At 39.7% G+C, this 24,743-nt stretch overlaps 3 protein-coding genes across 6 annotated transcripts in view; all 3 read left to right on the top strand.

Annotated features, from left to right (window-relative positions):
* si:ch211-130m23.3 (uncharacterized protein LOC558547 homolog) overlaps window positions 1–16,283 on the top strand; it is a 51,866-nt gene extending 35,583 nt beyond the window's left edge. Inside the window, exons 5-17 of one of the 4 annotated variants that reach the window (XM_017413827.3) lie at window positions 9,173–9,262; window positions 10,504–10,563; window positions 10,634–10,700; window positions 11,462–11,532; window positions 11,621–11,688; window positions 12,071–12,119; window positions 12,212–12,247; window positions 12,332–12,386; window positions 12,471–12,541; window positions 12,646–12,724; window positions 12,838–12,866; window positions 12,981–13,082; window positions 14,446–16,283. In XM_017413827.3, the coding sequence (XP_017269316.1) occupies window positions 9,173–9,262; window positions 10,504–10,563; window positions 10,634–10,700; window positions 11,462–11,532; window positions 11,621–11,688; window positions 12,071–12,119; window positions 12,212–12,247; window positions 12,332–12,386; window positions 12,471–12,541; window positions 12,646–12,724; window positions 12,838–12,866; window positions 12,981–13,082; window positions 14,446–14,475 (807 nt within the window). In that variant the 3' untranslated portion in view covers window positions 14,476–16,283. Of the gene's footprint in view, window positions 1–9,172; window positions 9,263–10,503; window positions 10,564–10,633; window positions 10,701–11,461; window positions 11,533–11,620; window positions 11,689–12,070; window positions 12,120–12,211; window positions 12,248–12,331; window positions 12,387–12,470; window positions 12,542–12,645; window positions 12,725–12,837; window positions 12,867–12,980 lie in introns of all 4 variants that reach the window. The other 3 variants (XM_017413828.3, XM_037976088.1, XM_037976093.1) reach the window with 3 other exon arrangements.
* Window positions 16,284–17,579: 1,296 nt separating this feature from the next.
* LOC108234508 lies at window positions 17,580–19,144 on the top strand. The gene is made up of 6 exons (XM_017413726.3): window positions 17,580–17,789; window positions 18,038–18,180; window positions 18,299–18,363; window positions 18,449–18,583; window positions 18,704–18,802; window positions 18,885–19,144. The coding sequence occupies exons 1-6, from the start codon at window positions 17,685–17,687 to the stop codon at window positions 18,938–18,940; spliced, it is 603 nt and encodes a 200-aa protein (XP_017269215.1). The 5' UTR covers window positions 17,580–17,684; the 3' UTR covers window positions 18,941–19,144.
* Window positions 19,145–20,596: 1,452 nt separating this feature from the next.
* On the top strand, window positions 20,597–24,581 carry LOC108234475. The gene is made up of 7 exons (XM_017413690.3): window positions 20,597–20,776; window positions 21,155–21,405; window positions 22,336–22,478; window positions 23,624–23,691; window positions 23,875–24,003; window positions 24,089–24,184; window positions 24,278–24,581. Exons 2-7 carry the CDS (start codon window positions 21,295–21,297, stop codon window positions 24,361–24,363), a joined length of 633 nt encoding a protein of 210 aa, XP_017269179.1. The 5' UTR covers window positions 20,597–20,776; window positions 21,155–21,294; the 3' UTR covers window positions 24,364–24,581.
* Window positions 24,582–24,743: the final 162 nt, after the last annotated feature.

Genomic DNA, 24,743 nt, shown 5'->3' on the forward strand with positions numbered 1-24,743 from the left:
GTTGTCTCACTGCACTAGAATCACCACTAGATGCAACAGTGTCTTTCGGGACGTACTAACAGTAGTTAAATTTGTCTATTTCAGTATTTTTCAGTTCCACAGATTTGCATGAATCAGTGTTTTGCCTTGGAGTTCATCCCCCAGATGTTTATCCCTCTTCCTCCCCAGCTGTGACATTTAAACGTGACTTCGTTGTCTTTCCGCTGTTCGGTCCATCTACCTTATCTGTCGCTGAACCACGTCAGATAGTAGCAGGCGAAGTGACTCCCCCGGCATCAAAGCTGCTATCATTTTCAGCTCTGTATGAGTATCTGACGGCGCATCAACCTGTGGCTCCCTTTTCATTGCTCCCCTCAGCCTCTGGGATGTTTATGAGGGTTGATAATGACGTTAATAATAAAGACATCACAGCAAACACTCCCCCCCCTCCTTTCAGTCACCCTACTCTATGAAGCTCATACCACCCAGTGAGACCAGGCAGATTAGTGTTGTGCTTCCATTTTACCAGGTAATCAGCTGTAATGTTACACCGGAGAGAGTCAGCTGCTGCTGGGAATCCTGTCGTGCAAGAGATTGTGCTGCCAAAGTGATGAAGACTTTAAAAATTTGCAAAAGAGAAAGATAGTAAACATCAGGAAGGAAATGCAGAAACTGATTTAACATTATTATCATTGTTTATATAACTTCATAACTGCAACAGTTATTATATTTTTAACAGAAGTAAATAACATAAGTCTGTCTTGAAAATGAGATTTTTTTAATTGCAGTGAAAATTTTATCAGGATAAATAAAAAAATATAACATACTTTAATGAAGTATGTAAAGTACCAACTAAAAGAAAACAGTAAAATACAGTTTACTCAACAGCTAGAGGAGCAATTCTGTCAAGAGGTAATTAATTAAGCTAATATTTCTCTAATTAATCTTCTGTTTTTGCTCGAAAGCCAGTAAATTAGGTAGAGGGTTAGCTTTTTACCTACAAGCAAATCAAATCAGAAGTAACCCTTTGACAAAATTGGAACAGAAATGCAAAATTTAATAGCTCATTATTATGGTTTTATCCTATAGAAACAAATATTACACATCAGAGATCATTTTTAGGAGCACGGCAGTACTTTTAATAACAAAACTAAGTCAGCAAATCAACAAAAAGCATTAGCAGACAACCTGATTGCAAATTGAGGGAAAACCTGGAAGTATATGTCCCGGGAAGGAATATTTCTGAGTGACAACAGGGGTGCCGATTACTAACGGAGTGTAGGACTGTGGAGAACATCTAGTGGCGTGACCTTTAGAAGAGAAAAGAACTGAGCGGGCAAAGCTGCTAAAACTCATAAAACCAAAATAAATCATCCAAACAAAGGTCATCACATAACAAAAACCAGAACAACAAGCCAATCTGTAACAAGAATGTCCATCTATTTGTTTAGTTGTTTTTTACATTTGCACATTTTTATTTCCTTTTTTGTTTTTTCTCTCCAAACAGAACTCGTGTGTGTGTGTGTGTCTCCTGTCCCTGATGGGCTCGTCTTTTGACTTGCATTATAAAAGAAAAGTAAACTGGGGTTTTGTTCTGGACTTGTCCTTTAAAAACACAATCAGTTAAGTGAAGTTAGGGGGAAGCATTTTAAGATGTGACTGCTTGGTCCAACAGAAACGGTCATCTCGTTTTGGACTTGGTTGCTCTGGCACAATATGGCCGAACAGCAGAGGTCTAGAATAAAGCTAACACTTTCTCCCACTAGCGGCTGTGTTTTGCTGGTGTGCCATATGCCCTGTTTTTGTTAAGAAAGTCAGTTTTGAATTCAGCGGCTCTGAGGCTGTGTGCTTTGGAATATAGAACTGATTTTGGCTTTGATGGGACCGTGGCGTGTGGCAATCTGTGTCGTTGTGGCAAAGTGTCAAAACCACACATTCTTTCTGTTCGTCTCCCACCCTCCTGTCCCTCCAATGACAGCCTGTTCGAAGTTTACATCTTCAAGGATTTAAAGTTCTGTTTTGACAAGTTTTGCTTCTTCTGTTCATGTACAAAATGCTAAAAAGTTAATTATAGTTGTGTCTCTCTCGCGACTTCTCTCACATGTAAATCAGCGTTTTTCCTGTGACTGTTTGCGTGTGAGGGAACTTTGTTGCTTTCCATTTCCTCTTTCCTTTGTTCAGGAAGTGGACTAATGGTATCTGAGAGAATGGAGGGAGTGAGAAAAAGGGAGGAGTGATGGAGTTACTTCCTGTTCAGTTTGTCATTTGTAGACCCTGGTGTATTTCAGGTGGCATTGAGACCCAATGCTAACCTTTCCACAAGGTTAACATCAACCAAAAAGCTCCCTGGATCATGATAACATTTGTTTTTGTTTTTTTGTCTGCTATGAAAATTACTATAATCGTCATTCAGACACGCCTCAAATGACTTTGCTGTCAGTGTATTTATCGAGTCCAGCTCTGATTGGCAGAGACAGGAACATGACACCCTGATGGAGGCCCTCGGTTACACTCAGAGTGCAGCACACATGTTGTAAAAGAATGTCTACAGGCAGCAGAGGCTCAGAGACACACTGGAACATCAAACTAAAGAGCACTTAGGTTTTGTCTTTACATTTTATAGATCAGATATTTAGTAGAGCAAAGATGCTGGTAGATTATTTTAGCGTCCAGCCCATTTTCCCTCTCAGTCATGCTGTTATACCTGCAGAATTTGGTGTCAAATTGTCTTGCTTCCATGCAAAAGACATTGTCTAGATGGCAACAATCATTGTTTCAAAATGACCATGTTTTCTAATGCATCTGCTTTTATACTGCGTGTACGAACAACTAGGCAGATGGTTGCTCTCCTGTTCAGCCCAGAGGACTCTGAACTTAACGATTTCGTTTCTTAGTTTTGCTCTTTTTGAATGACAGTTTATCTTCTCTGACAAGTTGTTTTTTAAGAAGCATACCTGATCTTTTGCACTGATATCCAGTGGAAAATAATTTCTGCTTTTTAATTTCTGCCAAAATATCGCAGACATTTTGTTTTGTTTTTCTTTTTTTTCTTTTTTTTTTTGGTTCATGTCTTTCATTCATAGATTTCCCCCGAACCTTCGTTTTTCCATGTTTGATAGGTACTCGAGGTCAGTGACTCCCAACGCTTGTGTCTCTTTGGGCAACAAATTTCAAACATCGTTCTTGAGAGAGTCTCCAGAATGTCTCAAAAACATTGGCCGGGGGGGGGCGTTTCTCTCATTGTGTGAGTCGTGTAGCCTCACTCCTGTGTTGCTGGATTTTTGAACATGTTTGACAATTTCTACAACATATCTACTCTCAAAAGTCCTAGCGGGCATCTGGAACCAGTCTCAAACCCATTCCTTGTTTAGTTTTCGTAAGTCAGAAAGCACGAAAAATGTGAGACAACTTTAGGAGGTTTTAGCAACTTATGAAACCAAATTGTGACTGATTGGAAGCAGAAAAAAAAAAATTTGTGATCAAATTGAGATATATTTGAAACCTTTTGTTATTAGTTGTGACAAAAGAAAAACTGCATGTCGTTTGAAGGAATATCGCAAAAATTTAGCAATGTGTTTGCAGTTAAATATGTACCAAAACATGGCGTAATTATCAATTCAGTGTGATTCCAAATGAAAATTCATGTATATTTTTGTAATTTTGTCTTTAACTAGTTGCCAACAAGTAGCAGCCCAGAGAGAAAGTAAAGTTTTAAAAGTAAAGAAACATTTAAAATGATTATTTGAGATATTTTTTAGCTTTAAATGTTACAGAGAGTCAAATATGTTAGTCATAAATGGAATAAAATTACACAATGATTGATGAGACTCTTCGTGAAATGGCTTTTTAGCCACTTTTGTCTACTTCAACCTGCTACAGTTGGGGTCACAAGTCTCTGTGGCTTTTATTTTGTAGGTCAAAAGTTAAAAAGTTAATCACCGCTTCAGGTTTTTTTGGTTTAGGGCTTTTTTTTTTTGCTTGCCGTGAACCTTTAAATGTGACAGAACCAGCCTCTCTGGGAGCCTCGTCCTCTGCTCAGTCATGTCACTGACCAGCACTCACCCAAATCAATTCCACTTTGTGATTTTTATTTTATTTTTTTTTTAAAGCTTGACATAACTTTTACAGTTTATTGTGTCACAACGTGTTTTTAATCATATTTGTGCAGCAAAATCAAAATGCGCATATATTGTACAAGATGCAAATGAAATTTCTCAAGTTTCCAGATCTGCCATGTGGTCCATGTTGCTCCAGCAGCCGGACAGTATATGTAGGATAGATTTTAAATAAACTATGGAGCCCATTGAAGCTAGTTTGTGTGTTTCAGATAATTTGTGAACAGAAGTAAATGAGGTGATTTTAACCAAATTAACTAAACATAAATGTGAAACAATATTTTTCCCCGTCATTTCTTTTTTCCTTTGTTCTTATGTTTGTTACAGAAAGTCACTGTTACTTTAAGGGGCAGCATATAAGTAGAAAAACTGAGTCCGAGCAGGTTTGTGTGTCCGTGGGAGACAGAGGAGAGAAGGCAGACAGCTACCGACGCACTTTGAGACACTGAGAGAAGATAGACACAGACAGTCTGTTGAGATTCCACCCACGCATCGCTCAGTCTCTGCAGTATTGAATGAAAATGACTCCTCTCCTTCACACACACAAACACACAAGCCGTACCCACATTAGGCGCTCCTCGCATTAGCAGGAGACAGAATCTGTAAACATATAGAGATGAAAAAATTTGTAAGTCATCTCATTAGGTATTACTGAGCCCTTTAATGTAATGGGATTAGTGTACTGTGATATAGGAAAAGTCTAATAAACTTGTAAAGTGGCGAGTTGTGCTGTAATGGAACAAAAGATGTGGAGTTCTCTCTGTAGAGCTTTGTGTTTTGTACAGAAAACCACAACAGGTTTTTAACATTTCCTTACATAAAGCTGAAGATGCTCCATAAGAGAAACGAATGTGCATATGTGTGATTAAAAGCATCAAATACTGCATGTTTGTGCATTAAAACCTAAAATTTTACTGGGTTGTTATATGCAATACCAGCCAAATATTTAGTCACACCTGCTTATTTTCATTAGGGCTGCATGATATTAGAAAGATACACAATTGCACTATTAGTGATGAATATTGCGGTGATTTCTGTTGAGATAAACCCACATTTTTCTCACTCCTCCCTTTCTTTTCTGCCCGAACGACGCTTGCATCACTTCTTGTGTGCTTTAGCATCTCAGTTAGTATCATTTAAACTGGAATTAAAGACAGTGAGAGTGCATCTGATTGGTCAGATGGACTACTGGTATGCAGAGCATGAATGCATGGCACTTGGAATATAATTTCCTGTGATTAATTGCAGTGCAGCCAGTTTGTTGTTTTGTCAGCATTTTTTTAAATTGAAAGGAAAGCATATGACTGTCTTTAGTTTTTAAATCCTGCACATCCACATTCGTTATTTTTATACATGCAAAAATCTAATTTTAGTTGGCTTTCTGTAAAGCAGATTTATACTAAGGTTTTTGCATGTATGGCTGTTTGTCTTGTATCTGTCTGAGATACTCTAGTGCTCTTGTCTGGGGTTGTTTTTTTTAATAATTTATGAAACAAAGAATTGTGCCAGAAGATGCAGGTGTTTGTACATGCAGGTGTGATTCTGCTTCGGATTTCACTGCAAACACATTTTTGCTGCAAAACCAGACTTTAAACATCATAGTATACGATGTTGCACAAATTTTAAATCAGCTTCAAAGCTAATCAGAAGGGCAGCTAAAAGCTAAAAGTAGTAAAAAGGCTAGCTAACATTGACTTAGCATTCACACAGTTACTGGCCTAAAATGTTTGCAGTTCAAACAAATCATTGTGGAGCTCTCTGAAGGATGACAGAGAGAAGACATCAACAAAGAGAGAAGTTTTAAATGCACAAGCACAAGAGGGTTAAATCTGTGTTAAAGAGTAAATCTGGTCGTATAACTCGGAGGGGCACATAAAGGAGGCAAAAGAAGTCTTTTGTGCCTTCCTCCTTTTTAAATGCCTCATTAAAAGTAAAGTCGAGCAAAAAACAAGAAGAAGTTAGTTTTCATTTAACGGCGTAGAATTTAATTTGTGAACAATCAGGGTTTATAATGGGTATTACAACTTGTTCACAGATTGGATCTGCAGTGAACTCCATTGGATGAGCCGTGTTAAAAATCAGCAGCCAAATTTAATTGTGTTTAAGCTCAGCTGGAGACGTTCCTATGGAACCCCCATACCCTGCAGCAGAGCTGGCAGCCACATTCACACAATAATGTACTCTTTCATACAGCAACGATCTGTGCAGCCCATTTCTTCGCTGTTCTTCTCACTTTCTCATGTCAGACAAAGTGCAAACACTGATGTGTGAGAGGTGTAACTGACAGATTTATTAACAGTCTGTGGACCGTTTGTGTTGACAGGGTTTAAGTGCTGAAGTGTGCAGAGTTTTGATGGGAATCTGGGTTTACACAGAACCGACAAACAAGAATTTAACAAATCAGATTTGCTGTTAGGTTTAAATAACAACCGGGAAGTTAAACACTGACTTCCTGTGGACACTGTTGCTGTACTGTAGCTAACACGGGGTCTTTGAACTCACATTAATCTTATCTCAAGGAAAAGTTCACTCAAAAACTAACACACTATGAATGTTTACGTTGAACTGTTCCAGCAGATGGGACCTGACATAAATTAAAGTTGCAGTCCTAAAAGGAATGCATATCGCCCGCTGCATTGCACGCCAAAGTTTTAAACCGAAGCCTTGTGTGATCTGTTAGTGCTCAGTGTGTGTGTTGGGGATGCCTCTCAGCTACTAATACACCCATTATTACACTCGTTACAGCCATTTTTGTGTTCGCTGAGGTTGATCGGCTGTGGCGGCCATCTTGAATCGAGTTGACTCGAAAAGTTAGTCTTAGATATGCATTCAGGTGTTGCTTTCTGGGAGTTTTATTAAAACCAATCCACTGCTTCATGAAATATTTTGCTAACACATTCACACACACAGACTTACACAGGCAATTACACGATCACCCGCCTTTCATGGCGGAGCAGGCATCAGGCAGGCTTCATATTTACCTTCATGGGGTAAATATGGGATTAAACAGTGGGAAACAAATGGTCTTTTTTCCACGTGAGGTCTCAGATTTGACTATAAAAATTTTACACAAGCATCACTATAAAAACCATTTGATTTCTGTAATTTAGAAGAAACTGGACAAAAACCTCATCTGTATCCTTCGCTCTGCAGAGACTTTACGATCCCTTCCTATTGTTGTTTATTTTAACGTTTTCTGACTCAGTTTGAGCTCTCATAATCATGAAACTGTTTCCATTAAAAAAAGCTATTTCCTTCTGTCGAAAGTGTGGCTGGTTAGGGGGCAGGAAGATATATCCTGGCATGGCATGCTTTTATAGTATTTATTAATTTTTTTTATTGTGTTGTTTTTGTATTTGGGGAATCCTGCTTTGTCAGCAGGTCAGGTAGTTTTTTTTTCTTTCTTTCCCCCCCTCTCCTCTTTCACTTTCTCTAGTTTTACACACACACACTCGCTTCCTCCTGCACGCACGCACTCATAATCTCTGCTTTGTCCTCCTTTCTCCTCTCTCCCTCCACGCGAAGGCAAACTCAGCAGACCTCCAGGCTGCCGGGGAGCAAAGGCATTCTGGGTAATCCACGGTGCGAGGAGGGAGCGGGAAAGAAAAGGGAGGGGAGGGAGGAGAGAACACAACCACTACACACTTGATGCTGCGCATGATGTTAAACACTCAAAAGCACACAAAAAAACACACAAACAAACCAAATCCGCCCTGAACCACGGAGATACAATATCCATCTGCACGTTCATCTGCTGAGACAAATACGGGCTCTGTTTGGAGCAGAACATGAAATCTGAACGGCTGCAGCGTTCTCCGGTTCCCTGTGTGCTTCTGAACATTAATGATGGGGGAGATGTGAAGGAGACTAAAGGCAGCTGAGGGAATAGCGAGGGTGGAGCGGCGGAGGATACAGGAGTGTCGTCAGTCTGCTTTTATCTCAGCTCTGATTAAACCTCGTTCCTGTCTGACCTAAAAAGTCAGCTGGCGGAAACCTCAGAGGCTGCGGGTGAATTTTTACCAGAGCTCTTCCCACCCAGCCAATGCCACGGGGCTGAGGGAGAAGATCAGAAACAAACAGAAGATATGGAGGAAAAATACATTTAGGATATTATCTTATACGACCCCAATTCTGAAAAAGTTGGGACAATGTGTAAAACTGGTCTCCTCAGCTCCTAGATGTTTACAGACAGTGGTAAACATGGCCCCGTCCCAAGTTTTTGGAGCTGTGTTGCTGCCATAACTTTTAAATTTACGTTTTCTTCATTTAAACATTTGATATGTTCCCTCGTGAATAAAATGTGGGTTTAGGACATCTGCATTTTGCTTTTATCCACGTTTACCACGGTGTCCCAGCTTGTTCCGAGTTGGGGTTGCTCATGTGCAGACGTCCGCTCTTCCTGCGCTGCACGTTGTCTGCTCTGTGTTTGTGGATCGGATGAGGGAGAGGCCGTTGCTGGGTGGTAACGCAGTGTTAGCAGCACAATACCACAGGAAGCAGACAGAGGCCCTGCTGAAATGATCCAGCGCCACCCGTCTGAGACAAACACAACAAAAAAACACAATGTCCAAAAATAAACTTGGGCCGGCATGGCTAAGCCTCTGCAGAAACAGGAAGCAACCCCACTTATGGAGAAACAGCAGTGAAACTTTCGAATTGTTCCTTTTTTATTAACATTTCTCTTTGGTGACTCCTGTTATTTGTGACTGTTCAGAAGAAATAAAGAAAGAAAAATGACAATACTGCAGTTTAAATATCCTTAATTATAAGTCATTGCTCACACTGAAAATCTTATTCTATTATTGGAATAACTTTTGATGTATAAAACACATTATCCTGATATGTAACATATGTAGCAAAATGGATGCATTTTGCACAGAAACAGCAACAAAAAATGAAAATCACAAGTTTGTCTAATAATTATTTTATAAAACCTGGCTAAATGTGCTCTGATTATCTGCTGAACAGAGAGGTGTTGTCCAGGTGCTGACAAGTCTAAGATGTGTGTGTTTGTGTGTGTGTGTGTGTGTGTGTGTGTGTGTGTGTGTGTGTGTGTGTGTGTGTTTGAACCCTTTCAGAGTGCAGCAGCCGCTCCAAGCCCCGTCCTCGGGAACCTCCCCCCAGGAGAGAGCATGCCAGTGGGGCCTGTCCCTCCAGGATTCTTTCAGGTATGCAGCTCATCTACGCATAAAAGTAAAAAAATAAATAAACCACAATCAATTGGGTTTCCCTCTCTTTATTATTAGATAAACTGACAAAGTTGTAATTAAGCTCAAGCTTCCAGACGATGCTCATTTTCTGTTTCAGATTGTTTTATTGTGTTTCTTAAGATGTCTGCAAGGTGAAAAGAATTTGGAGGGTTTTATTTTGTATTTGTTATTATCCACTGTTTCTGTAAAACATCTGTCTGAAACATTGTTGTAGCTTCTTACTCTTTTTGTTTTCCTTCCTGACAGTCTGCTCAGACTGATCAAATCATTGGTTAAAATGTGGAGAGGAGAGGTGTGTGCAAAACGAAGCACATAAAGAGGTTTCAGGACGACATTTAATAGAAAAAATGTCTGAACAACAAACAAGGTATTTTAGACTCTTCAGAACCACTGTCCTCTAAAGGAAGATAAAAACTCCCTTTGGTGTATTTTTTTGTGTTTCCAAATAGTTTACATGAAAAAAATGCTACGTGAGAGGAAGAAATGGGGAAATCCAAAAAGCCTTTATATGTTTGTCTGCATTTGTTTATGTGTGAGTGCACCACAACAAGGAAACTGAGTGGAAGGAGAAATAAATCCAAGGCAGAAAACACACACACACACTTAGGATTGCCTCACATCTAAAGGACTCCACTCATTGTACATTGATTAGCTGTCATTATCCGTCAAATTCAGATGACAGCATCCGACGTGCAGATCGATAACCTTCCAAGACATTTCTTAGCTCTGCTTTCAAAAACTCACATGTGAGTTTGCACTCACAGAGCCACTTATTACTAAATTTCTTCCTTTTTGCTTTTAATTCAGCAGTCACATAAGAACAAGAGCAGGAGTCATTTTTGTATTTATCCAGACATGGATTTTAGTAGCTGTGTCCCTTTGATGGGTCTGTCTTTCAGCTTAAAGGAAGCGACCCCGACCAAACAAAGAGGTCCATCACTCTCTAGTGGATTATTGTAGAACTGCTTCTCCAGCTCTGCAGACACACGCTTGCTCTGACATTATTAACAAACAGCATCCTTTTGCTCTCTGGGCGTTAAACTTATTTCAATAAAAACGTGGTTGGCTTTCACTCTGTTGTAGCTATAAACAACCAGAAACTAATCAGCTAATCATGTTCTGCAACCCAGCGTCTACAATTTTTTTATTGAGGTTGGTTAATTAATTTATTTAAAGCGTCATGTTTGCCTGTTTTTCAGCCATTCATGTCGCCTCGATACCCCGGAGGACCCAGACCGCCCCTCAGACTACCGAATCAGGTGAGAGCCACGCTAACCTAGACCTGACGGGATGGTAGAACTGAAGACTGACTGTGTTGTTGTTCTGCAGGGGCTTGGAGGAGTGCCAGGTAGCCAGCCGATGTTACCCACCGGGATGGACCCCACAAGGCAGCAAGGTACGCACCGAAACAGTCCGCTGGTCTACACAAACACAAAGCCGACACGACTCGCCGCCTGTTATGGGGTACTCTCAATACATGTAGGGGACTTAACATTGTGCCATAAAACATGCAGTGGTGTTTGTCAGGTTTAGGTGAAAAGCTAAATCTCTTTCTTTGAATAATCAAACAAAATAAGACAAATAAGTCTGGATCAGTTTTTGAGGTCTGCTGACCCTCCCATTTCTCTTTCAGCAGTGCTTGTCTGATTCCAAAAAAAAAAAGCGTAAAAAATGAAGCAATGCTGTTACACTGGCTGACTCTTTTCTCCCTCGTCTTCCTCGCAGTCATCTTGGCTATAATTGTGCCTTTGATGTCTGAAGAGTAGTGATCACAGAGCGTGTTCTGGGAAACAGGTTTTTATACAGTGCTGTCAGCTGTTGGCAGAACTTCAAATATATTTAGAAAGAAATGACCCAGAAGAATTTGTCAAATGTATTAAAAAATATTTTAAAAAGCAGAAAAGTAAATACAGGTTTGCATATTCAGAATTAAAATGACAAACCTAAATTCCGCCATATAAAGCTCTTTGTTTTTACAAAGTGAATTTAAGAAAATAATGTTCACATTTAAGAAATGTGAACATTTCTTAAAAATTTTCACATTTTAAGAGCAGGAAACCTTCTCAGTTTGACCAGTCTTTAAACCTGATTATAAAGTTTCAAAGAAAACTAAATGTCTGGTTGTAAAAACTGCTTTTTGTGTTGTTGTTGTTTCAGGGCATCCAAACATGGGAGGACCGATGCAGAGAATGACCCCACCCAGAGGCATGGTACCACTAGGACCCCAGGTATGGGACAGAATGAAATGTGGATCTTTTCAAAGAGTTGTTGGTTCTTTGTCTCCTCTGGACATAATTGAGTATTTTATTTCTTTAGAATTATGGAGGAGGAATGAGACCACCACTGAATGCCCTGGTTGGCCCTGGGATGCCTGGTATGAGCATGTGAGTGGGATAAAAATATTAATACACACACACACACACACACACACACACACACGCACACACAGTGTGAGTAGCACTGTGTGGTAGGTTTTTATTCTCACTACAGGACAGCCACAAAAGTCCATTATCTTAAATTTCTCACCACTCTCAGCTTTTTTCCTCTTCCTTTTTGTGGCTCTCACTCTCTTTCACTACTAATTTACTGTGAGACTGAGAGTTGACTTCTCACTATTTGGTCTTCTTTTGTTGTATTTTTCTTTGTTCCTGCTGTTCCCATCACCTTTTTCTGGCATCGGGACATCTTGTTGTTGCCAATTCTGGCCCGAAACAATGAAGCCTGCCAAAAAGAATAAAACTGAAAGTGTGTGTTTGTGCTTTCCAGGGGACCTGGTGGTGGTAGACCCTGGCCAAATCCTCCAAACTCGAACTCTGTAAGTGCCCAAACAAAGAGAACTAACAAAGAAAATTTAAAAAAAGCTGCACATCTTTTTTAAATTGCTTTTTTCATTATTATTTTTTGTAGACACCTTACTCCTCTGCCTCTCCAGGAAGCTATGTGGTACGTACACTTCAGTTCAAAATGTGTTTCTGAAAAGGCCCCCCAGGTCGTTCATTTATGCAGGAAAGCAAAATCTAATTTCAGGGACCTCCAGGAGGAGGGGGGGCACCTGGAACCCCAATAATGCCAAGTCCAGCAGGTAGGACATGTGCATCGTCTTGTGGCTAATTGGAGAATGTTAAAGAAACTCTGTCGTCTCACTTCTCTGTCTTTGATCTGTCAGATTCAACCAACTCTGGCGACAACATGTACACCATGATAAACACGGTCCCCCCAGGTGGAAGCCGACCAAATGTGAGACCTTTTCTCTCCATCGAATGAATATTTTCCGTGTTAGAACATGGTGCCGTGTGTTGTGTTGCCTGTGCTTCACTGCCTCCTGTGGACGTTCTCCTCAGTTCCCTATGGGTGCAGGTAGCGAGGGTCCATTAGGAGGAATGGCTGGAATGGAGCCTCATCACATGAACGGATCTATAGGTAAAAAGGAGCGTGAGCTTGTGCTGCGCTGATGCGAACTTTCTGCTTAATTTTGTTCATGATTCATTAAAGAAATCATAGCATTTTAGCCCGATGCTTGTCCTCTACCTTAGGGTCAGGGGACATGGATAGTATCTCCAAGGTAAGAGAAGCTCTTTATTTGTGCTTTCCTTCTTCCTGGTGCTGCACCTCTGATTTCATTTTTGGCTTCTGAAATTGTCATTTTCATTGATGAAGTGAAACTTACCTTTGCAAGCAGAACTCTCCTGGTAACCTGAGTATGAGCAACCAACCCGGGACACCCAGAGAGGACGGAGAGATGGGAGGAAACTTCCTTAACCCTTTTCAGAATGAAAGTGTAAGTTATCTGTGTTCAACAAAAGGTGTGTTTTCCACTCACTGTTCCCATTACACTACCTGTAGTAGGTTAAATAAAGGTATTTTTTTATAATGTCAAGGTTAATCCTGCAAATAGTTACTTTGTGTGTGTGTCTATGGCTGCCTGGCAGCCTCACAGTGACAACAAGACTCCACAAAGAACAAGTTGTGACACATTGATTTCGGAGAATTAGAGGAGCCGGAGCCAGACTGTTTCCCCACAGTTCTGTGTCTTTTTGTCAAACTCAGCAGCTGCTGACTGCAGCTTAATAGTTGCCATAGAGAGGGTTTCTGCTACCTTGCCCAACTTTTAGCTCTTTTATTTGTACAGGTAATCTCACTGAGACACAAATTTCTATTCTCAAAAGAGCCCTGTCTCAAGAAAACGTACAGGATAACCACGTACAGCGCTCGCAGTTAGGTGTAATAGTCATAACTTTACATGAAAAACATTTATTCAAGTAACAGACAAAAGCATAAAAAGAACAAACAACTTTCCACTGATGTTTTTTCCTTTGACTTTAAAAAAAGGTTTAAATTTATGTGTTGGGATTTAACTGAACAGTTTCAGGTTGTGTTGTAGCTTGTCTCAAGTCGAGAAATGCCGTTTTTCCAACCTACATACTGAAGGAAATGTAAAAGTAACAAAGGACTGTAAGTATATGCTGTAGTTTGCTTGTTTATGTGACATAGAGAAGCATAAATATGATGACAGAAAGCCAAGGATGGAAGTTATACCCATGCCAAAGTCTGTATTTGGTCAGGGATAGTTGGTTAACCTGAGAGTACAGATTGCTGTGCCTGAATCTTAGGGCTCTGTAGTAAACAGCAACATTTTTAAGGGTTACCAGGAGCAATCAAACAAACAATGTCACCATAGTCAGTGGGAGGTAAGAAGGGGCAGTATCAAGCCTTCTGGCATTAAATGAAATGTGTGATTTTCAGGGGAGTTTTAGCAGTTCATGGGACCTAAAAGAAAGATTTTCATCAAAGTAAAATACCTAGATATTTATAGGAAGACACAAAATTAATAGGATTTTGTGGGTTTAACAGAAAACCAACTTTTATTTTGTGTTTGAGATGGAACAAATATAATATAAAGATGCAAAAACACAGCATTTACATTCTGGCCCGTATTGTTAATTTAAATTTTAAAAGACTGGGTCCTAAAGGAGAGCCTTGAGGCTCACCTTTTGTGACACCCAAGTAGGTGGAAGCAGTTACAGCGTTGTGCTGAGCTGAAGGGGAGATAAAATACTTATATTCATTCATATATAGGGTTATTAGAGTACAAAGATCCACACAGTCAGACTTACTCCTTTCTCTTTGACTTGTTTCTGCAGTATTCTCCAAACATGACGATGAGCGTCTGAAGACTCTGGAAGCAGGATTTTTGCTTGGGCGCTCAGTAACCTGTTTTGGGGAAATTGGTAAAAAATAATAATAAAAGTTTTTAAAAAAAAAAGCAGAGAGAGACACGATATGATGTCATCTAGGCCAGTGACTCTTCCTCCGCCACGGTCGCTCCAGGCGCCACCTGCCCCCCTCCATGGTTTCTGCTCATGTCTCTTCCCCCCTCCTGTTTCTTCTGAGTGGTGACTCTGCTACGTTCATCAGTTCTTCCTCTACAACTACAAGACTGTACAAAGGAAACCCACTGAAAAAAGCCAGAGGAGAACTCTTTGTATATTTGCATTCAGTGTGTAAGAGACGGCGTATACACATCCAACAGATGTTCCTGCCTTCTGCATCGTATCACCGAACCCAATATCCCCAAAACAAAATGACAGTATCCCAGAGAATCCAGACAGTATGAATAATTTATGAATCTATCTGGTCATCGTCGTTTCTGTTTTGTCAACAAATTGCTTTTTTTGATGACAAGAGAAACAGAGAAACATCTCAGTCAGGGGTTCAGTTTGCAGAGTGATTTAAACTGTCCTCATAGTTGTCTAGATCTTTAAGACGTCGTGGTTTTCTGGTTTACATCATGGGGAAAGTTGTCCACTGTTTTCTAAATTCTTCCAAAAATGTGGCCAAAGAGTCGGCATAAATCAGGATTTAAGGTTCAGCTCAACCACAAAACTTTCTCTGCATTTTCATTTAGGAATGACAGCCAGCTGTGATTTAAAAGAAAATTAACCTTTCATCTGAACCTTCTTGTAAAATTTCAATAATTTCCCTTTAAGTCTAATTAGATGAGTTATTTAGCTAATTCTCGATGAAAGCAGCAGCTATAAGGCTGGTTAAAGTTTGCACGCATTGAAATTCTACCTGTACTGTACAGACAGAAATTTGACAACTCCTGTACAGCTAAAAAGTAATTTTTTCTGCAACAAACACTTGGTTATTTATTATATTGCAGATTGTGGTTTGCTCAGACAGTTTAGGGGGACTTAAATTAAACAAATATTTAAGGGAGGTTCAGCAGAACAGAGTACGTCCTTTCTTTCTTTGGTTCATCTACGACCAAAAGGGAATCAGTGGTTGCATAATTTGTTGGGTTTGTTTGCAGTGACTTCTTCCTTAAATCTGGATCCAAATCATTCCTGAGCTTACATCCTGCAGACACAATACCGCAGAGGAAATCAGCAACAATTTTCAGCCAAGAGACAGAGACGATTGGGGAGGATATTAACTACAAGCTTCTAAAACACTGGTCACTAATAAACAACCCTCATCCGACTAAACTGTGATTTTAGTACGATACAAAAAGTTGGTTGCAGAAAGCTCAAACGAGCTCGTTTTCAATCAGTGTTTTAAACCTCTCAGAGCCCACGGCTGTCACCGTGTACAAAAGTCAATATTCCTGTGAACATAATCCTCTCCTCTTCACCCACTTCAACATGTACAGCTCACAAATGTAGCTCCTCTGTCTTGTATGTGTAATTTGATGTTATTATTATTATTATTTGAATATAAATCTGGAGAGGAATTTTTGAAACCATCACAGCTGAAAGGAAGCATTTTATTCTGTTTTTGTGTTAGACTGAAGCCATAAGTGGGAGTACAAGAAGATGCGTTAGTAAATTGGTTAACGTTTCTGTTTTTGTGGCACTACGTGGGACTTCATTTGTGACGTGTTCATTTTCTCTTTTTTAATCTTGTATTATGTTTTTGTAAATAAGCAGAGAAGTTTCATGGGTTTTGAATATGCTGGTATAAAGCTTCTCTTCCCTTAGTCCGTGTGTCGTCTTTGTCATTTTATTGATGTGGACTGAAGGGTATATTTGAGTGTGTTTGTACACAAATCGATATGAACACAAGCCCCATCCGTTCTAAGCTGTGGGTCGAGGTTCAGTTTGATTAGTGATGATAAATAAAAAATTTCACAACAGAGTTCTGAGTGCAGAGCTGGTCTAAGCAAGTACGCTCTCAAAAAAATAAATAACAACCTGACACTGTAAACTAGAATCCAAACCATTTATACAGAAAGTTAAATAGAGTTGTCCTGCCACCGTTATAAACATGATGATGGGATATATTTCCTAAAGGCATAACGAGCTCTTTTTACTTGACATGCCAGCTTTTGCAAATTTATCAAAGGTTTCTGCTTCTGCGAGCACTAATCAGGATTTTGTGCATCAGTCTAATTCACAAAGCCCTCGCAAAAGAAGACATGTGCCTTGACCTGTGCTGCAAACCAAACAGTGTATCTCTGCACTGGCACAGTTTGCCCACACTTAAGTGAGGTGAGGTTTTATAAATACATTTAGAGGGGGGGAGCACCCATATTTATGTAAACAACTGAGAGGGTAAACAGCATCTGATTGCCAGAAACCAACACTGTTTGACATGAAGTTACCTTAAAATATTGTCTCCTGAAAGCTGGAGGTATTTGCATCTCAGGAGAAGAACCAGAAGAAGAAGAGCAACCTGCTGCATTGTTGTCCTCACAAAAAGAGTGCAGACATGTCAAGAAAGGTATAATTCATAATTTATTGCAAGGATTCATTTTGCTTAATCTTCACACTTTTAAAAACCCTCAATTTGCAGGATCCTGTCAAAGTCAGCAAAGATTTATTGTCTTTTAATTCACTCAATGTTGTAAGTCAACCTATCCATGGGGTACCCTGTTTCTCGCACTGTGACGGCTGGAGATAGGCACCATCTCCACCACAACCCTGCACAAAAATACAAGTAAGAAAAACACAGATGAATTTTTACCACTCAAATCAAAGTTTGAAATTCTTCAAGGAAACCACGGACGCCATGTTCTCCTTGCTTAAGAGGGGAGAGACCACCCAGCCTGTTATCAGAAATCAGTTCAAATGTCTGCCTCTCTGATGGTATGGGGGTACATCAGTGCCATGGAATAGGCAGCCTAAACATCTGGAAAGGAACCATAAAGATAAAGTCGTGAATTTGATGTAAATGTTTACTTGGTGTCAGTTTTCGTCCCTGCTGTGAAGTTTGAACCATCACACTGTCACACTGTTGTACATCCGTTCCAGCTCAGACGCCTCTCCCTAGTGTTGTGAAACATATTATCTCCTACAGTCTTTATCCAGGTCCTCCTGCATGAGCTCAGTTGTCCAGTTCATGCTGTAGAATCCCCTCGACTCTCACTGGACTTCCCATCATGTTTGCTCAGATTATTTTAGCTCTGCTGACTTTCTGCTCCCTGACTTCTGCATCTGATCCAGGCTGCGATGAGCTGATTAAACCTTTAAAGGACCGAAACAAGGTACGTAGTTCTCAGCACTGGCAGTCAGTGTAAAGATTCAAGTTTGTGTTGTAAAAGGCTTTATTCTACAACTGAGCACATGTAGAGTACTGTACAGCAACTACATTGTTTATCATTCTCAAAACTCCACAATCTTGGCTTGAATTTTAAATTTAAACCTTAATAGGATGGTGAATGTTGTTTAAAGAGTCACTAATGAAGTTTTCAAAAATCACTTAAATTTCACTCTTGGCCTCTTGTGCTTATAGGTTTATGGAAAATGGATATTTAATATGATGACATCAGACAGTGAAGAATACCTGAAGGCTATGAAAGTTGTCAACAGCTCCCGGTCAGAAATCTCCCCCATACCTGGCAGTGATGAGTTTGACATGCGCTATGTAGACAAAATGTAAATATTTATCTTTGAATTTTTTTTTTTTTTTTACCTTTAAATTAGGCAATTTATCTAAAAAAGAATAATTATGAAAGAAAAACTTTTGTGCTAATTGTTCACTTTTCTTTGGAAGTGATGGAAAATGCATTCCTGGAACTGTTAATTCCTCCACTTCAGGAGACGCCATCAAGGTGGTGTGTAAGTAGATGTTTATAAGTGCTTAAAAAATAGGCAACCCTCTAAATGACTGTCTAAGAGTAACCTTCTGTTGTGTCTTGTTCAGTTCACTTTAACAACACTTCTTATGAGCACGTTGGAAGATATCTGGAGACGTGCAGCGACTGTGTCCTCTGGACGGATGAGACGGTGGTAGAGGTGGACGGGGTGGCCCGGAAAAGCAAGAACCTTTTCCTGCTTAGTAAGTAAATGTTTCCTCTTTTGATTGCCTGTTGCCAACATTTATCTTCGTCTGTAACAGGAAAAACAAAATTGACAAAGGTTTTGGTCAGATTTGTGAACTCATTTCTTCCTCTTTCAGCAAAGACTGGGAAACTGGATGCCTCTGATCTGGAAGTTTTCAAGAAGCAGGCAAAATGTCTCAACTTTTTACCGGATTTCTATTTTCCAGACACCACAGGTGAGACACCCTGTTTACCTTTAACTCTGAGAATAAAACTTTATCCAGCTGACGATGAGTCCTGTCTCCCTTCCTGTTTCAGACCTGTGTCCTGATGAGAAGGAGCCTGCCACAGACGGAACGACTGAGGAGCAATGAAGGAAACAGTCCTGATGCCTGTTGTTACTGATTGAATGGAGTCAAACCTGCAGCCAGATGTGTTTTCTTAGAAATGAGGAAACTCCTCAAGAATCAGTTGTTTCACTTGTGTGGAAAATAATCATTTTATGTAATCTGTAGCAACGTCTTCACCAAGTGTCAGTCTGATTTCATGTTTTTCCTTCAAGCTAATCAAGTCATATTGAAAAAATAAAACTGTCAATTTTTCTTTTTAATGAAAATAAATGATTTGAACATTTTTGTTTGCATTGTGATTTGTTGTACAAAGCTTTGGTTTAAATAATAATGGTTTTCAAACATTAATATCAAAGATGTTTACAAGAATTTGACAGCCTTATAGGTATGGAAGTTTTTTTTTATGAACAGGAGTTCCTTTTGTCTGTAACCTTTTTATAACAAGTTTTATTATATTATTATTATAATTTGTTCCCAGGATTAGTTTTGTTTTATTCCATAAGCAGATTTCTGTTTAGGTGATCTTCTGATAGTTCAGACTCATAACCAAAACCCATGTACTGCATGTAGATTTAAAGAAAAACATCCTTTATTATTTCAAATCCTGATCACGTTTTGATGGTGGTGAGACCTGAGTTTGATTTTGGTCATACATCATTTTTGTTACGATAATATTTTGAGTACTAGGGGCCATGAAACACCTCGTCAACATGTTCAGCTCTACAGAGTCAAATTTAATATGTTTTTAACTCAGTTTTATGAATAGAAGTCAAAGAGGGAAAGTTCAGCAGGTCGACTGAAGCCAGTCTTTTCACTCCTTCGCTGCATGGAGAACAACCGTTCTACACGGCATCAAGAAAGTTCTGATGAAATGCAGCCTTTATGTAAATCTTTTTGCATTTCACTTTAATTACTTTGATTGAAAGCGATTGTTTTCTTCTGAGGTCGGATTCTTTAAAAAGGTTGTGAACAATTGACATCTTACCTGTTGTAGATAACTCTTTGAACGACCTCAGTCTGGAGAAACAGAGTTTAATTTGCAGTAAATTTCCAACTTAATGACCAGTCCAAGCAGGGCCATTCACAGTGGATTGGTGTCATTATAAACTGACTTCAGTCTTCGAAAATTTCACATCTGTTCGTGCAATTTTATGAAGTTTTAAACTTCCGTTATGTATTTTTGTACGTAAAATTCTGTGATAATTTCTGAGCACAAATAGCAGCAGTGGCAGTAAGCTGTAGCACTTTTGGTGCAGCCTGGGGTGGTTTCAGCAGAAATATATAGCATTCCTACCAAAATATGTGTGCACTGTGACATTGATGGAGATGTAAAGGTTTATAAAATAGTGTTTGGACGAATTACTAAACACTTTTTTAGACCGGACACTAGATGTTAGCTCAGTCTGATCTGAATTAAACACTATTTTTCTAAACTGAGGTTGATAAAAGAGCTATCTACAGCAGGTAGACCTTCACTGACATTGTAAAGCAGTGGTCCCCAATCCTGGTCCTTGAGGGCCACTATCCTGCATGTTTTACTTGTTTCCCTGCTCCAACACACCTGATTCAGTGGTTAACCTCTTCATGTTCTGCAGAAGCCTGTTAATCACCCATTGATTCAAATCAGGTGTGTTGGACCACTGTTGTAAAGGTTCATACTTTTCACATAACCTCACTTCTTGTTTTAAGCCTAGAACATGGAACATCTATGGATGAGGGAAGAAGCACCAGTTCTCCTATGATGAATGGAGGTGTAGGACTGAGCAGCCTGTAGGTTTTATCCCAGATTAATTGTGTGGAAAAAGTTTCTGCATAATGGATATGCTCAAGATCCAACAGCAGAGAGCTGAAACCGTCAAGGTAAATGTGAACCCTTTTTTTTTTTTTTCTTCTTCTGTTTTTGTGCGTGAGACCATTTATTCAACATTGTGTTCACATACTGAGAGATGGAGGGCTGTTGGTATTCACACTTTGCCAGCTGCTTATTATGTAACACGATAAATAGGACAAAAGTCCCTGCTGACTGGAGACAACAGCGCTTCTATCCCAGAGTGTGTGTGGTGTGTGTGTGCTCAGCTGTGTGTGTGTGTGGCTTTTCTATTATGTTATGGGGTCAAACATATTTTGATTTAATCCCACGGAGAACATAAAGTCAAAAGGACATAAACCTCTCAGGGTGAATATTTACTTGAAGTTGATGCTTTATGCAGGTGGTCACAGTTCGGACTTTATTCTAAGTTTATAGGAAATGAGTGCAACAGATGTGTGAGTGGCCCGGCCCCCTGTTAGAAGCCGTCCCTCGGCTCCTTGGAGGAGGCTGAGGCTGGCAGCAGGATCCTTGACATTTATTGCTCTCTGGCTGCCTGCTGTCTCCAACCATGGCTGCACAGCTGGTCGTGGCGCTGCTGGCTTTCACCTCCCTGAGCTTCGCATCTGAGCCGGACTGTAAAGAGCTTGTTAAACCTCTGGTGCTGGACAGCCACAGCCCTGTGAGTATCTGGGTTCACGTGTTAGGACGGAGTCATGTGTCAGGCTGGCTCTGAACAGCTAAAGTTAACTTGGCTTTTATTAAAACTGGCTAAACTGTGATTAAAACTGTGAATATACCTTCACTATTTAAAGGTTCCTTCTAACGTACAGTAAATGATTGATAGTGTTGCAGTACTAAGCCAATATCTAACAGTATTTTTTCTTTATTTTACAAATAAATTATAAAGCAACTGTTCTATTAAACTTTGCCGTAATATTTGAAAAGATAATTCAATGCAATGTAATGCTGACAGCCAATATTATACCTAAAAATATTACATATATATGTAATACTGTAGTCAGTTTGATAATGCAGCCTAAAATGATGAATAATGTGGAGGGAATTATCAATAAAGTTTTGAACAAAGTTACAATTTGAAATTAGACTGCAGTGCACATCTTGCATCTGATCTATTGTGCAATATTTGCTTTCCTTTTAGGAAAATATTTATGATTTTATCAAGAAACTTTTTAAATGTCTGATTTATTGGTATGTTTAGGCAAAAAGTCTATCATTCAGTTGTAATTCTAAATGCTTTTTTTTCTTTGCTTTTTTTTAAGATGAAATACACTGATAATATTTCAAAGAAATGTATGTATCTGTTGCCTACATGTCATGGGAGTTTAAAAGTTTCCAAATCTTAGTCTTAAACCTGTTTTTCTTGGCAGGGTCTCTTAGTTGGTGGCTCCACTCCAGGGCTACAAACAGCCTTTCAGTCTCGAAAAGAAACAGCAGCAACACCAAGAGAAAGAGCTTTTGTTTCCGTCAAAACAACTCTTTAATCACCATGACAGACTGTTGCTTTCCAGTGATAAATTGCGTTGAAATAAAACATCTAAGAGCAACAAGTTTGTTCAGTTGTGTGGCTGTTTTTGTGCCCGGTGTGTAGATCTATGGAAAGTGGGTGCTGCACGTCGGCTCGTGGGACAAACCCGGCCTGAAGAGCGACCTGTTGTCGGTGAACAGCTCCTGGGTCGAACTGTCTCCATCCTCAGACAGCGGAGTCATCACCATCTACTGGGCCGACCGCCTGTAAGGACTGATGCTGCATCCAACAAACCCAGCTCACATTTCTGATCAGAAATTTATTAAGAGTGAAGTGATGTTCGGTCAAATAGTTATCAATAGTTAGTACCTTATCAGCCGTGACATTAGTCATAGAACAGGGACTGTGGTGAAAAGGGCAAAAGTCTTCAACCAGGCTAATGGCTAGCCAAATGAGTCTGCTTTTATCAGTTTTTTGGCTTGTAAAACAGCTCTTTCTCAAAAATGACATATTATAACATTAAACCTCTACACTTTTGCCTGACACCATAATGGTTAGTTTGTTAAATGCTGCCAACTTAACGACTTTGTTGCTGTATTTATGCAAGTACAGACCCCTCTAGCAACTCCATTTTTTCACAAAGGCGACAAATCTCTCAACTTTTCATGGCTTTATTAGAGACTTTGGGAGACTCTGACATAAAAGCACGTATCCTTCTTACTCTTCTCAAGGAGCAGAAGGTGCTGCCTCATCCCAAAGCCCTTTTAGTCGGCCAGGGCCTCCGCCAGTAGCTTCTACTGTGACTTCTTGGAAGGTCCTAAGTGGACCATAAGGTTGAAATACCAAACCAGGCTTTAAAAAAATAACTCAACTAAAAAGCTGAAATTAAAAAAAATAAATAAACTCATTTAAAAACCTAAGTAACTTTGATTCTCTTTGGATCCCAAGCCCAGATAAAGAGGAGATTTGGAGTTGTGACATCAAACAGGACTCATCAGAAAAAGTTCATTTTGTCCTTCTAAACATATTTAGGTTGTTTTTTTTTACTCACTTTTCTTCTCCCACAATGTTATTTCTTGCTCCTGTAGCAATAGCCAAATATATAAATTAGATGATGACATTTAGTGAGTTCTAGAAACTTTTAGGACAGTCGAGCTACTTTCCTTTCTAAGAAGTTGGTAACGCTTTGTCAGTGTTTTCTCAATCGAACAATGTCACATGACATTTAAAACAGACATTCGCCCTCGTTTGGCTACCCATTAGCCCAGCCTGGGGGAAGATTTCTGCCCTTTTCGCCACACTCTGTGCTCTGAGACTGATGTCACGGCTGATAAGGTACTAACTACTGATAACTATTTGACAGACTGTCGCTTCAAAAATAGGATTAAAAGTGTTTCTTTTCTCATCACAGCAAAGATGACAAATGCCTTCACGGCCCTGCGAACGCCACCATTTCAGGAACGACCAGTCACACAACTTGTATGTGTTTTAAAATATTCGCTGTCATTTTGTTTTCTGTTTACTGAGTCACCATTTCTTACTGTGCAAGGAACCAAATCACATTACAGAGGTGTGGGTGGATTTTATAGGCAAAAACACTCATTTAAAGCAACCACATTAATCCTTATGGATGTTCAGTTGACCTTCTTCCATGTTTTCCAGTTATCATCAATGGCCACACTTCCTATCATGATGGAAAGTATTATGAGACCTGCAGCGACTGCCTCCTGTCTGAGGACACCACTCTCCTCCCGGACGGCAAGTCCAAAGGACGATACCTGTTTCTCTTCAGTAAGACATAGTCTATGGTCTTTTATTATTTAGATGATTAACATCCTTGGGATACAGCCTTTCACGTTCCCTCCTCTTTATAAAGCCCGGACCGGTTCTTTGGAGCCAACCGAGTTGGACACCTTCAAAAAGCAGGCAGAGTGTCTCCAGTTTCTCCCAGAGTACCACTTCGGAAGCACACGTAAGATAGCAGTCCCAGCTCTCGTTACTACAGCTATCAGAACAAACAGTCTTCATTCTGGGCTGGTTTTTTGTTTTGCTTCTGTTATTTCAGATCTGTGTCCAGACGAGAGGGAATCCGCTTCTGTCAGGAGCTCAGAGAATGAGCAAACTCAGACTGCAGAGAGCGAAGAGGACTGAGCCCGTCCCTGCACACGTTCAGCTTAACATGCACTAAACTGTGCCGCAAAATAACCAGTCAGATGTATGTAGCAACAGAGCTGAAAGCCTCCTGGTCGTCATGTTATTAATTCAGCACCTTGTAGTTTAATCTGCAGAGTTATATGGGGTGCCATTTGTAAAGGAGCTTGTGCTTAAAAATTCATGCCTAAATTTTGTCACATTTAGCTTCAAACACTATGGGGCGCCGTTTGTAAAGGAGCTTGTGCTAAAAATTCATGCCTAAATTTTGTCACATTTAGCTTCAAACACTGTTTAAAAATGTAGTGTTGATTTTCTGATGTCACTTTTTACAACATTTAGCTAGTTACATGTAATTGTTACAGCTACATACTAAATAT

This window comes from Kryptolebias marmoratus, linkage group LG1 (assembly GCF_001649575.2).
Source record: "Kryptolebias marmoratus isolate JLee-2015 linkage group LG1, ASM164957v2, whole genome shotgun sequence".
Taxonomy (NCBI): Eukaryota; Metazoa; Chordata; class Actinopteri; order Cyprinodontiformes; family Rivulidae; genus Kryptolebias; species Kryptolebias marmoratus.

Bases quoted from the DNA above. Each gene is read 5' to 3' on its own strand.
- LOC108234508 (XM_017413726.3), top strand. From the start codon at position 17,685: ATGTTTGCTCAGATTATTTTAGCTCTGCTGACTTTCTGCTCCCTGACT. The intron at 17,790-18,037 runs GTACGTAGTTCT...TTGTGCTTATAG, and splicing joins CTTTAAAGGACCGAAACAAG to GTTTATGGAAAATGGATATT. The intron at 18,181-18,298 runs GTAAATATTTAT...TTTCTTTGGAAG, and splicing joins ATGCGCTATGTAGACAAAAT to TGATGGAAAATGCATTCCTG.
- LOC108234475 (XM_017413690.3), top strand. From the start codon at position 21,295: ATGGCTGCACAGCTGGTCGTGGCGCTGCTGGCTTTCACCTCCCTGAGC. The intron at 21,406-22,335 runs GTGAGTATCTGG...CCCGGTGTGTAG, and splicing joins TGCTGGACAGCCACAGCCCT to ATCTATGGAAAGTGGGTGCT. The intron at 24,185-24,277 runs GTAAGATAGCAG...CTGTTATTTCAG, and splicing joins GTACCACTTCGGAAGCACAC to ATCTGTGTCCAGACGAGAGG.